The sequence below is a fragment of the Carassius gibelio genome, chromosome B11 (assembly GCF_023724105.1).
Source record: "Carassius gibelio isolate Cgi1373 ecotype wild population from Czech Republic chromosome B11, carGib1.2-hapl.c, whole genome shotgun sequence".
NCBI classification, from domain to species: domain Eukaryota; kingdom Metazoa; phylum Chordata; class Actinopteri; order Cypriniformes; family Cyprinidae; genus Carassius; species Carassius gibelio.
In genome coordinates this window covers 10,314,669-10,329,052 of record NC_068406.1, presented here as the reverse complement: position 1 = coordinate 10,329,052, position 14,384 = coordinate 10,314,669, and the positions used below count along the sequence as shown (strand labels likewise).

Below are 14,384 nucleotides of genomic sequence, written 5' to 3'. Positions count from 1 at the left end.
CTTTTTGGATTTCCCTTCTGCATTCAATACAATTCAGCCAGAACTTTTATTGACAAACAATGATTCAAATGAAAGTAAATCCTTATTTGATTCATTGGTATTATTCCTTTTTGATAGGTATAACACAGATATTTAGAGTTAATCAGACATATTCAAATTCCATAGCTACTTATTCAGGAGTGGCTCAGGGGTGTGTGAGTTCACCTTTTCTTTTTACTTTGTATACAGATTATTATAAATCTGACAGTATAAATACATACATATTGTTCTACCAAGTTCTCAGATGACACAGTGCTATTGTCTTTATCAGGGAGTGAAGAATATTTCAGTATGCAACAGTATTGTACAGATACGTTAGTGGAGTGGTGTGAGAAGAATTCACTTGTTATAAATGAAAATAAGACATAGGAAATGATCTTTGGACTTTCAGAGAACAGCCTTCAAACACAAGTGACTATACATAATACAAAGATGGAAATAGTGTCTGCATATAAATACTTTGGTTTCTATGTAGACGCTGCTTTATTTATTGGAGTGCACATATAAAGTGTGTTTGTTGTAAAGTACAACAGCGTATTTATTTCCTCAGGAGACTAAGGTCTTTTGGAGAAAACAAACAGATTTTGCTCATGTTTTTTCATTCTGTTGTACAATATGGAATATGTGCCTGGTATAGCTGTCTCTCTGTTCAACTGGGGAGATTGATATCTTACTGCTGTAAGACTGTCGATCAAATGTCTGAGGCAAGTTTTCATGAGTTGTACAATTTTTTTTTGTTGTTTTTTTTTTGTCACTCAAAGGTTAAATTATGTCTGATTCTCCCCAAATTCTGTACGAGGAATATCAATATCTTTGCCATCAAATAGAAGACTGAGGGTACCATATCCTAGAATTAACAGATTATGGAAATATTTTGTTCATCAGTCAGTAAAATGAATTAATCAGAATAGGAGGGTCTAAGTAGGCAGCAAGACTCTGATGAATGGAACTTTAGTATTTTCACTGTAGATGGATGTGTACTAATGTGTACTTTTGTGTGTGTGTATTGTATTGTGTAATGTGTATTGCTGTGAATTAATGTTAGACAGTAAACACTATGGGAGGTGAGACCAGTTTTGGAAGAAATTCCAACAAAAAAGTGAAATTGAAATGTGAAAGGATTAAATGTAAAACTTACATAAAGAAGCAGATTAAAAATATCATGAATGGTAAGGCACCAAGAGATTTGTTTAGACTCACCATAGCAGTAGCTGGCTGGGCAGTGGATGGTCCTCCTGGCTGTTGTCTTGCCTGTGCTGGAGCCTGACCTGGCTTAGTTTGTTGCTGGGTTGTACCTGTTACCATGCTAGCAGCTGTGGTTGTGGACTGAGTTGCGCCCATTGTGGTTGCTGGCTGTTGCCCGGGTTGCTGTGGTGGCTGCTGCTGTGTACGAGTTGTTTGTCCCAGTTGTTGTTGTCCTTGCTGCCCTGTTTCAGGTGGCTGAGGCCCTGTCTGCTTGGCAGACATTTGCTGGCCTGCTGTAGATCGCTGCTGTCCTTGCTGCGATTGAGGCTGCTGCTCTCCAAGACCCTGCTGTGGCCTGGAACCTGAAGAGGGCTCCTGCCTTCTTGATGAGCCTGGTTGCCTCTGCCCCCGTTGTCCACTTGAGCCATGGTGGTGACTTGATGGGTCACGGGAGTAGTCTCCTGAGTCTCTGGGGCTTGCAGATCGTGGATCGGAGGATCTTTTCTGTGTGGAGGAGGATGTGACACGGCCGTCTGAGCGAGTGGAAGGATCTTTTGGATGTGATCTTGAAGAACGAGATGACCTGGGATCATCTGAAGAATGACGGGAAGAAGAGTGTCTTCCTGAACTACTGCCATGGTGACGGTGTTCCCTAGATGAGGTCGAAGAGGAATGTCGTTGATGTCCGTACTCATCTTGAGGCCACAGGTCTTCTTCAGGAGGCTCATCATAATCATGGTAAGTGTGCTTTACATTGCTCCTCCTGCCAGAGGATGAGTGACTTCCACTCCCATGGTGTCTGGAGCGATCTGACCGAAGTTCACGTGGTTTTTCAAACCAGTCTGTTTCCTCCTGACCCAAATGATAGGCTTTTTGGGAAATGAAGGGAGAAAGTCAATACTTTGAGCTACAGGAAACATCAATGGCAAAAAAAAAATAGATATGATCTCAATGAAGCCATGCAATGCTGAAATCCCGCAGAAAATAGTTGATGAAAAAAGAAAAGCAAGCCAACAAAAACAGCCATCAACAAGAATAACCAAAAGACAAAATGTACTGACATCTGAATCACACCATGCAGTTCATGCAAAAAGGCATATATGGATTTATTCACTGATTAGAGCATTCACATTCATCAGTAGTCTAATCTTTTGTTCTCTCTGCCTTGAAGGCAAGATCATTGGCATGCAAGCATTCAATTGTTGGATGCAAATTAACGAGCAGATTTTAAATTCAGCACCAGTTACCTTCACTGTCTGAAACAGCACAGTGCATGTCATCTGCAAGGTAAGGGTCATCTGGTTTATATACATGACTCTTAGGCATATCTCTTATATGGTGGTCCTGTACATCTGGTAAAGAATGACTAGAGCCATACTGATTCCGTACATCATGGGGATCTGGCACAGAGCCACGACCGATTCCCATGGGCTTTCCAACAGGACTCAAGGGGCTCTCTTCCTCTGAGTTCTGCGTACGCATAGAAGGACGGCCACTACGACCATGTGTGCCCCTCTGTGATCTTTCCATGGCATCCCTCTCATAAGACTTACTTCGGTAACCACTTGAATCTCTGGAGGAAATTTTATCCATGCCATAACCTGTGGACCTAGATCGTCCGGATCCATAAAGACGGTCATCCTCTTCCAAAGCCTCTCTTGATCCGTAGTACTTCTGTTGATCATAACTCTTTTTCACGCCAGTCCTGGACACTACAGTGCAACTACCTCCTGTTGATGTTGTCATGGTGTAGGAGGCTAGATCAGACTCTACATCTCGAGCTTCTTCAATTGGAGAGAATTTGGATATCTTTTGTTCCATGCCTTGCTTCCTATGTTTTCTACTTTTGGACGAAACAGCAGGTGCCAAATTTTTGGATGAGTGTTTTTGGCTTCCCATTGCCCCACTGCTACGGGATGAATGCTTATAGTCATCATAATAATAACCCGTACCACCACTTGCAGTGGTGCTTGAATGTCCATGGCTGTCTACTGCACTTTGATAAGTATTTGACGTTCTTCCATATAAATTCTCTGAGCCATTGCCATAAGTTGGTCCACGTGGGCCATTCTCACTTCCATAACTTAACCTTGACATGTCAGCGGACCCCATGTTTTCTTTTGTAAGTTCACTGATATCATCAATCATTACGTAATTTCTGGGGATATTTTGTTCTAGATTTGTTGCATAGACACCATCTGTAACATATCCTGATGATGGACTTGGGTTATGTTCAGACAGAGGTTGGTCAGAGGGGCGATACTGACCATACGCATTGTTCAGGGGTGAAGAATAGACACCACTAAATCCAGTTTCTTGAGCTGATGTTGCTATTGGAACTGAAGGATTACTGATAACTTCATAGTTTGTGGGTAGCTTCTGTTCAAGATCAGCAAGAGAGGTTTGCCTTGGCCTTGGATGGGCAGAAAGCATGTCTGCGTGGGGTTGGAAGGACATGCTCTGTGCAGGATAAGGTAAGGTCTGGCCTGGTAAAGGTGCAGGGGGTGGTTGGAATCCTTGGTGACTAGGCTGCTGCAAACCAAGATCAGACTCATAAGTAGGCTGACCATAGCTATGAGTCGGGTATGGCCCTGGGGTCTGATAGGAAGAAGGTTGAGGAGGATGAGGTAGGAAAGTTCCAGGTTGGGGCTGTGAGGAGGTTGGGTATGGTGTTGTCTGAAAGCCAATCTGCTGATAGGCTGCAGTGGGTGGTTGTGTGGGTGTGGGCTGGGCCTGTGGATATTGATATGGAACATATGAGGAGGTAGGAGGGTACTGAGATGTATTCAAATCAGTAGTAAACTGGTTAAGAGGTGCTGTACTTGGGTGTGACAACATTCCATTTTCTTCATAGGTGCCTGGTGCTACCCCAGCTAGTCGCAAATTATTCAGCTCACTGTCTGACATGTAGTCACGTGCATCCCCCACGCATCGCAGGTATGCAAACTCATGCCTCTCTCTTTCTTTAAACCTGGTTTCCTTGCGCTGAGTGATGCCCAGTTCCAAGCATCGTAACTTAGCATCAATCTCCTTTTCCTCTTCCTCTAACTCTGCCTGCTGTTTACGCAATTTGCTGGATTCTTGCTCTACGGCTTTCAGCTCACTCAGCAAGCCTGCCTTCATTGCACCTTGTGCAGGACGTGGCAAAACCCTCTGGGATGCTCCGGGAGAAGTATATATATGGGGAATTGCTTGTGTTACAATCGGTACAGGTGTCTCATCTGGAGGGGGACTGGGGAGAGTTCTCTTCACCTTTCTCATCATTGCATTCTGCTGCTGCAAGGCAGACATCTGGAAAGCAGACATTTTAGAGATTGATTAAAATGACTGCAGACAAAAAATATACCACGCTTTCCTTAATACTTTAAAAAGCAAACAGTTTACATGCCAAATTAGGTAAATCTGTTACATTTATTACATCAGACTGCATACAGACACAGTTGTATCACAGTGTATCACTCTGTATTACAGTATTTATCACTTAAATTTTTCATAAATCAGAGGAATTTTGGGGCATACAATGGACTTGAGGTTCAGAAAACCAACCGAACCAAAAATTAAATATTACTGTACAATATATTGCAATCACACTCAAAAACAAAACAGCTATTTTGTCAACCAATTATAAATATATCCATGATACTATTTTATAAATGACTAGTGGTTTCAGAATCAGTCAGGCAATATATTAATTATACATGGATAAAAATGGCTACAATCCTATTTAGATGAAATAATTTTTGTAATGAAATAATATTTTAGTGTTAAAACAAAAATTTGTTTTCAGTTTACAAGAAATAGACATAAAAATAACACAACAAAAAAACAAACAAACAAAAAAACATCTGTATACCTACAGTAACGTGAACTTTGATAATCCATTAAATAAATTTAGTTAAACTGAGAATGCAAGACACAGACCTCTCTGACCAGCTGCTGACAAGCTACTCACTAATCACAATTACAATTATGAATGGCACAACTACATAATCGTTCAATGCGGCAAGTAATCATTCAAAGTCCACTTATGTCATTCTGCGTGCTTAAAATGTGTTCTTCACTTTCTACTTGTTATCTTAAGGGTTTTTCCCATTATTTTAATTTTAGTTTTAGTATAACATTATAATACCATTCATATTTTTACTTTTTTATAATTTAAAGAAGGTTATTCAAGAAGAAATCAGTTCAATGTAAAGTTGACATTTGAGTGTTTTCAGCTTATTTAGTTTATTTTCATATAAAAATATGGCATGCAGTTGCATCAAACAATGGTATAAACATCATTCAATGTAAATTGTGATAATCATAAATTATAATCTCAATTACAATTTCAAGGGAATAATAAAAAATTATAATTCTTGTCATAATCGTGCAGCCCTAATAATTATTTTATAATATTTTATTTATGTTGCTTTTCATGTGAACAGATAGGTTTGGTGCTGTCCAATTGTTTACCAGGAGTATTAAAGTCTACTAGTGGTTGATCAATATACCACCAAGGCCGAAAAAAATGACAAATATCGGCATCGGCCGATAAGTTTTTCTGCTTGGCCGGTGTGTTCGAGGCAGGGCCAGACTTTTATTTTGACAGCGCTGATAACGGCAGCGCCTGAGCGCACAGTGCTCTCACCCTCCCTCTTGTTTACTGTCAGTTCTGTCTAATAGAGATAGAAGTCTGTCTAATAATCAGATAGAACGGTTAAACAAGGAAATTAATGTATACAAAAAAGTATTATTATGATTGCTTTTATATAATTAGTAATAGGCAAACATTATAATACTCTCTTGTTTGCCGTCAGCATTAAGCAAATACGCATTTATATAATTTAAACAAATTTCTGAATGGCTAATGAACATTTAATTTCACAAACCTTGAAAACTTGTCGATTCCAGCTGTGAGAGCTGTGAAGTGTGCATTTTTATCCAGCATGATCGCGTGTTCTCTGCATGATGTTTGGTCCATGTGAATTGAACGCTTTAAACTCGTTATTTAAAATTATGCTGCGTTTTATGCCTTTGCCCACTGCCATATTCATGTCATTTTCTCTGTGTGCTGTATGTAAAATGAGTGTTACCCTGGCTTTATTTGAAAAATATGATTCCTAATGCACAGAAACTAGATTAATTAATTATGGAGAAAAATAACGTGTTTAAAATAATTAACACATTTAACACACTTGCCCCGCCCCAGACCTACTGTATGTTGATCATCTGCCATTTCATACAGTCGACTGATGACTAATATGAGGCAGTGATGGATTGATGGAACCTAGAAAATGTCCCTAAAATTCAAGATATGGGGCAAAATGCCCCTTTTTAAGAAATATCACACGAACTGTAGGCTAAGTGCATTATCAAACAAATGCAAATGTGATACTCATCTTATACAACAGTTCATTAAGAAGTTAATTTTGTGTTATTTTAGACACAATATTGTCTGTTTTGCTAAAGTTTGCCAACCAATATATAAAGACAAATCAGAACTGTTTATCCCCAAGCAACCCACATCGTCATTTCATTTCTTAACCCATGTTTTGAACGAATTTGGTAAACCATTTACTTGATGTCACACACCGGTCGGTCTGACGGTGATGATGCGCTTCAAGTCAAACAAGCCTAATGATTAAATGAACCATTCATAAAGAACCATTTACTTCACTCCTGAATGAATCAGCCATTTGAATGAATCAAACGAATGAATAAATTACTTGATGACTTAATCATTAAGACATTTACCACCACCTACTGGCAGTTTTAGTTTATTATTTAGAGTATAATTTTGTTAAAGAAATAATTTAATAGTAATTTCTCCAAATTTAGATTAATTAATCACCACATCATGTAATTCATTAGATTAAAAATTGCATTCGCTTACCAGCCCTAATATATACATATATATGTGTGTGTGTGTGTGTGTGTGTGTGTGTGTGTGTGTGTGTGTGTGTGTCCACTTTATTATTTATTTATTATTATTTTTATATTGGATATCGGCTCCCCTGTCAGATATCGGCATCGGCTGCCAAAAAACCAATATCGGTCGACCACTAGTCTATGCAATTAATATATCGCTGCATATAAATATAGTAATAATGGGATTGGAATTGTCTGAAATTAATATTTACAAGCTGTAGCTTTAAAGTCAACAAAAGAAAACTGTATAGTAATTACATTTTTTGCAAGTAATTGAAATGATTCCATACCTGGCTTGCTGGGCTGGTTTGACTTTGGTATAAGGAGAACTTGGTCTTGGCTGGGTCCTCTGATGTTGGACTGAGAGGCTTAGGATCTGACATGGACCGCTGAACACTTTTTATGGGCCTCGGAATAGTCTGATGCCTTTGTGGTAACTCTGCAGTGAAGGCTTTTTGTTGGGGAGTCACATGTGCCTTGTTAAGCTTCTCACTGGAAGTAAAGGTAGTCTCCAACATACGATGGGGAGACAACGGAGACACTGGAGAGTACAGCACTTGTGGAGATTTGGGAGGCTGACGGAAAGGAGATTCATTTTGCTGCTGAGCTTGCTGGTATCCAATATCTAATGGATCTGGCTTTCTCCTTTCAAACTTGGTTGGCATGGCACCAACTAATTGCAGACTAGTGGAATAGGGACTAACCGTAGTAGGAACACTAAGCTGAGGAGCAACAACTCCTTGGGATTGTGCCTCTGGATCAGTTTGACAGGCTAAACTCTCTCCCTTATGGGTTCTTTCTGGAGCAGATATGTAGTGAAGAAGTTCAACCTTTGATGTTTCAGCCACGGTTATGTGAATGGCTGGAGAGATTCTACCCAACTGGTCTGACTCAGTCTGACATGAGGAGTCATTACTGGTCTGAATGGCAATGCTAGATTTAGATGCATCACTCTTAGTCTCTGCAGTTGGTTCAGAGTGCTTGGAGTATCTTGAACGTCTGCGGCGTATTGGTTGACTGTCCCACTCACCTTGGTCTTCTTCATCTGTCTGAACACTGCAGTCAGCTATACGTCTAGTTCTACGGCGACGAGACATGAGTTTATCCTCTGTGTCTTCATCATCAGTTTGGACACTGCAATCTGCAATTCTCTTGCATGACTCATCCTCTGATCCATTCCTCAAACGAGGCATAGAGTTTTGTTTCTTCATAATCCGACCATCTCCCTGATCTTCACTATTTTTAAGAGACATCTCTGAAGAAGAGCTGGGCAAAGGCCTCGTGGACATCACAGCCTGGACCACCTGCCCATCAGCACATGGCAAGATCTGCACACTCTGGCCCTCTTGTGGAATAATTCTACCACTCTGGTCATAGATAATTGAGATAGTTTGAGGTGTCGTTCCGCCAACCATTACACCTTGAATAGCCCCTTGAGCTGTCGTAGCTGCTGCTGCAGCTGCCGCCGAAGCAGCTGCCGCCTCTGCTGCTGCTGCTGCTACTTCAATGGCTGCTTTTTTCTGCCTCTTTTGGTCTTCAAGCTGCTGCTGGAGTTGCTGTTGTAGGGACTGAATTTGGTCTAGCTGCATCCTTTGCTGTGCCAACTGCTCTCTTTGCATCACAAGCTGGGTTTCCCTTTCAGCTTGTTGCTGTTGAATAACCTGCTGCTTGATTGTCTGTAGCTCTTGTATCTCCCGCTGCATGAGCAGATGTTCTTTCTCTCGGTGCCTTTGGAGTTCCATGCGGTCCCTCTCCAACTCCTCTTGTAAACGTAGCTGACGCAATTTCTCTAACTCAACACGTTCTCGCTCTAGCTGCAAGAGCTGCTCCTGTTGTAGTCGCAATCGTTCCTCTTCTTTTTCCCTCTCATTATTAGCAGATGTGGTTATAGTGGTACTGCCAGTTGCATCTGGAAAAACTCTAGTAATTGCCTGGGACTGTTTTTGTGGCACTGTCAGTTTTTGAGGTTCTGTCTGTGGCTGGGTTTGAGTTTGTTCCTGACTTTTGATGAATGACTGTGGTTGAGTTTGGGGCAGTATTGGGAGTTGTGTTGTAGTACCTTCTACTGAAATTTGAGACAAGGGAGCCTGTTCATTTCCAATTGATTGAACTGGCTCTGTTCTAGTATGAGCTGGTTGTACACCTTGCAGACCCAAATTTGAAATATGTTGACCAGTTTTAGGTGATGCAGTTGTTGACATAGTGCCAGGTGCTGTAGGCTTTCCCAGATAAACTGGAGCTTCCTCCGATGTACTAGAATGTGGAACACTTCCTGATAAAGTATCTGGAGCTGTTAGTGAAAATCGATTTGGAGGAGGATATCTGTAAGGTCCTTGGGCATTAAGAGGCATTCTTGGGGTGACTTGAGGCAACCTGGTGAGGCTAGCCAGAGGTACAGCAGTTACACTGGCTGTAGAATAAGATCCATATACTCCTCTTAACATGGGATTGAGAACAGGGGCAGGCTGGGTGGTGATTGGCAGGGTGGAGGCTATTGGGGTGTTGATAGTAGAATATATCATGCCATCAGCTGTCCTTACAGCAGGGGGATACAAAGACCTTAGGCTAGCTTGTCTAGCATTGATTAAATTTGTAAGTGTCTGACCATGTACTATTGGTCTGCCATCAGGACCATACAAGAAATTGGATCTAATAGATGCTAGGCCCTGTTGAAGATTAAGTCTTCCTGCAGGGCCTGCTCTTCCAGCACTATATTGCAGAAGCTCAGGATTACTGGTATAGCGGCTACCAAACTGCTCCATTGAGTTAAGAGCAGCACACATTCTGCTAATCTCTCTGGCTGTAGTGGCACTATACTGTGCAAGATTGGATTCTTGAAAACCACCAAGATCACGTGAAAGATAACTATTTTCTGCATTTATATTGGACAATGAGCCATATCTTCGCAAAGGTAATGGTGGAGCCGAATCACCTCCTTGATGACGTAGATCTGTGTAAGATCCATACTGAGTACCCATTCCAAGGTATCCTGCCTCATAGGCCTGCTTCATAGTGCTTAAATCCACTGCTAGGTCCCCAGGGTCAGTCCTCTGATGATATTGGATACTTGAATCTGCTAAATTATTGTCTGACATTGATGGTGGAAGTCGTCCTGGAGGAGGCATGGTAAAAGATTTGCGTTCATCAGCAGATGCTTGTATGTTTACTGTTTGGTAAACATCTTTTCCAGGCTGGCTTTGCTGCCCAGGAGCTAAGGATGACTCAGCAGAAGGATCTGATAGTGCTGTTTTATCTCTCTGAGCAAAAGGAGCTGTGCAACTACTTGCAAATGGCAAATTGTATACAACGTCACAGCACGCTAACTGATTCTCTGGTTTAATCTGTCCAGTAAAATCTAGAACTTCTACTGGTGGAGACGGCTCCTCTCTTTTAACAAGCTGGGTCACTGCACCTCCTTGAGTGCTATTCTCATCCAAGTGCACCATCATTACCTGTGGCTTCCCTGTGGAGAGATTCATTACAGCAGTCTTATTCTTTAGTTCCAAAGCCACCCCACCATATATGTCATGACCAAGTGTAGGGGTTGTAGACGCAGAGCATGATAATGGTGGTGGAGGTAGAGGAGATATCTTGGGAACAGAGCTAACTACTGTTTGGGTCCCTCCACCAGTGTTCTGGCTTACCACCAAGTCCTTCTTCAACAATATTGGCTGAACTTGATTAGCTAAGTTGTACCGAGCAAAAGATGCATTTTGTTGATGCTGCTGGAGCTGTTGCTCAAGGAGCTCTTGTTGCTGCTGAAGCTTCTGTTGCTGCTTCTGAAGTTGCTGCTGTTGAATGCCTAAATTTTCCAGACAAGCATCAATTTTTGGAATGGATGGATCCGTGATAATTGGCCTGGTCTGGGTCAGACAGACTGCAGATCCAACTCCTTGGCCAAAGTCAACTCTATTTTGTAAAGGATCTCCATAAACGACTGGTTGTTTTGGCTGTGATATAAACATGGATGCCGCCACAGTCACACTTACAGTTGTTGGTGTAGTTGTTGACACCTGGGGTAGTGCCTGTGCATTTAGATTCATGATAAGAGGTTGTACAGCAGTATGACGGCTTGGTGGTGTTTCTGCATCAAGTGAATATCGACGTGTATCAGAAGCTAGAGATGTTAAGTCCATACCATGGTCTGTCATGATAATTGGGGCAGGCTTCATTGGTGCTCTCAGATCCACTATATTACTACCTGGACCAACTGTGCTTTGCTCTACAACTCTTGAGGTACCAGGTACTGTGGAGATTCTACACAAGGATATATTTCCCACTGAAAGAGATCCACTACTTTGGGAACCAGCAGAGGTGGCAGTGCTCACAGCCATGCTAACTCTTTCTGATATCTGTGTCCTTTGCAAGCTATGTTGAGGTGATGGGTGAGGCGGATAGTTCTTTGGTGATGTGGGTGAATTTGTTGTTGCATGTTGAGTCTGATAAATTGCCTGTTGGCTGTCTTTTGTTGGTGAGGATAAAGGTGAGGTGGAGGAATTCACTGTCACTGGTTTGGTTTGACTGCTAGTTCCTGATCCCAATGTAATCACCATAACAGGGGAATCTTGGGAGGACTGCTGTCTTGAAAGACGTGGTGCCCCAGCTCTATGAGGGAGCTGAGAGGTCTGAGTAGGTGCCACTGTAGAAGTTGTACAAGGTGCAGGGGCACGTGTTGGACTTTGTGTGGGAGAAGTAGAAGGGGATGTGGAAGGACTTGAGCCTTTAAGATATGAGAACATCTTTGATGTTAAGGAGGGGGCTCCAGGATCCGGCACTTGACCCTGTACTTTCCCCTGAACACCAGGTCTTCCTTGAGGCTGTGTAGGAGCAGGCTGCCTAACTTGAGACTGTGGGGAGCCAGTAACATGGCTTCCTTTGGAGGTTTGGTTGCTCATTCTAACTTGACTTTGTTGTGTAGCATGCACTCTTTGTGTTCCTCTTCCTGAAGGATCATTTCCAGAGAATGAAACTGGAGCTGAGATCTGGGTAGGACTTGTACCTGGACTCAAAGAATTAGTTCCAGAATCCAGATGATGTTTCTTGTCTGTCTGAAGGAGCCTTTCCTGGTTTTGTTGTCCTTGTCTTGCTGGTGCACGTTGCTGCTTTTGCATCATCTCTGCTTTTCGCATCATTTCCTCATAAACCTCTTCAGCACTTTTTAATGATTTCTCTGCCGCAGATGGAGAGACAGCAGAAGTTTTTTCTGTTGGAGAGTACAAAGACATAAATGTAGGTAGATTATATTCACTGCCAGACTTGTACAGCTTTGAACCCATTTCAAATCCTTCAGCTTCTGAATCCATGGAGGGAGAGTATTCTGAGCAGGATGATCTATGTAGTTCTTCCATTTCAGCAGCTTGTCTGAGTTCCTCTGTTGGTGATGCATCTTCAATGGGTGAAAGGTTACTAGGAGGTGTCTTTGATCTCTCTCTGCGTCTCTGTGCCCTCAGTTCCTCTTTGTCCCTTTTAGTTTTTCTGGCTGTACTGCGAATCCTTTGCTGCTCTAAGTCTCTCATCTTCTCCTGCTCTCTCAGAAGTTCCTCCTCTTCTCGCAACTCGTCTTCTTCTGAGGAGTCCTCAATGGTGGGCAATAATGGACCATGGGATCGATGCCTTGCTTTTCTTTGTTGCTTTGCTTCCTCAAGCCTTTGTCGTCTGCTAGGACTGCTATCACTATCATCTTCCATTGATGACACAGAGGTTGGAGAAGTTCCAGAGGTATAGCTTGGTGTGGTTGCAGGGAGGGTTGATGAGTATTCTCCCCTTGACCTTTCTTCAGGTGACCCAGTAAGGCTTTCCATCTCAAGCTCAGGCTCCCTGAGGTCATGATCTGTGCTGAGTTCCATATCACGATTATAGCTATTTGTATTATTCAGTTCAATAGTTTTAAATCGTCTCAGACCACCTTGTGAGGCCATCATGTCATCCGCTTCACCAGATTTGTAGCTATCAGTGCTTTTAGTGTCTTCTTCAAAACTGCTAGATTGCTGTGTCAGGCGACGTCTCTCTTTTCCTAGATCTCCACTATGTTTATGGCTCCTTTTTGTCTTCACGTGGCCCTCAACATCTGCTGTGTCTTCCTCATCTGCACTCATTTCCAGAATCTGTCTCCTCATGAACTCCTCATCAGTCAGGTTTTTCTGTGATTTCTTCTGTCGGGGTGGTAATGGAGAAAGGCCACTTTCACTACTGTCTTCCACATAATCATGTCTTAATTTACAACTGAGATCATCTGATGCTTCCTCATCAGACTCATATTCCTGATCTTGTGTTATAGACAGAGATCGAGGTCTCTGCTGTTCTGCTGTGTTTCTTCCATCACGATGCTGTCCTTGGTCAGTGGCTGTATGTGACTCCAACAGAGGTCGCATTGAGCTTTCCAGTTTTGTTAGTTCAGATGGGCTTGGGGGGCTGCGTTGGTCAGAAATCCCCCTCTCACTGAGCTTCATAGAGTCCTCTTGGATCAAGCCAGTAATCTCACTCTGGGAGCTGGATATACCATCAGAGGAGTAGCCTGTATCACTCAGACTCTGTGTGCTGGACTTGTTGGAATCCTGTAAATGCAGATGACACTGCATTAGGTCATAGGTCATATGATCATTTAAATTATACTAAAAGATTTATAAAGTCGACTAACATATAAATATAGAAATTTATTAAGCACAATATACAGAACATGCAAATGGCACACATTAGGCAGGCATGCAAAACCTGGAGGTGATGAGGTCAAAAGTGAATCTAAATCCTGATTATCCTGAAAATTGTAATAAATGTAATAAATAATACTAGTTAATGATGTAAATAAACATGGCATGCATATGTTAACACATGATAACTCAGGAAATACTTATAGTGAATGTCACATTAAATGGTTACATAAGGCTATTTGTAACTTCAGTTCTTTGTATTTGATAAGACAAAGTTTACAAAAGATGTTGACTCATAACTGTGCTTGTGTAACCATCAGGCACTGGAAATAGTGATTAGCCACTGAGACTGTAAATTGTTTACCCCGTTTTTGAGTACAGATGACATTGGTTATATTATTTAACATATAACAGTCCCATCATATAATGCTGAAGTGATCTGTTATGAAGGATAAAGACAGTGGTGATGAGGACATGGAGGGCCACTCACGTCATCATGTTTAGATTTCTGCTTGCCATTACTTTTCTTCTCATCTTTTTTATCCGATGTTCCCTTTTTAGACGTTGCTTTGATGTCCCCCTCTTTTTCTGTTTTGGACATAG

General features: G+C 41.8%; 1 protein-coding gene across 1 annotated transcript in view; it reads right to left on the bottom strand.

The window, feature by feature from the left end:
- bsnb (bassoon (presynaptic cytomatrix protein) b) overlaps nucleotides 1-14,384 on the bottom strand; it is an 87,971-nt gene that overhangs the window by 7,879 nt on the left and 65,708 nt on the right. Inside the window, exons 4-6 of the mRNA XM_052569727.1 lie at nucleotides 7,425-13,688; nucleotides 2,472-4,515; nucleotides 1,240-2,093 (exon numbers count right to left, since the gene is read on the bottom strand). Coding sequence (XP_052425687.1) covers nucleotides 1,240-2,093; nucleotides 2,472-4,515; nucleotides 7,425-13,688 — 9,162 coding nt within the window. The remainder of the gene's footprint in view (nucleotides 1-1,239; nucleotides 2,094-2,471; nucleotides 4,516-7,424; nucleotides 13,689-14,384) is intronic.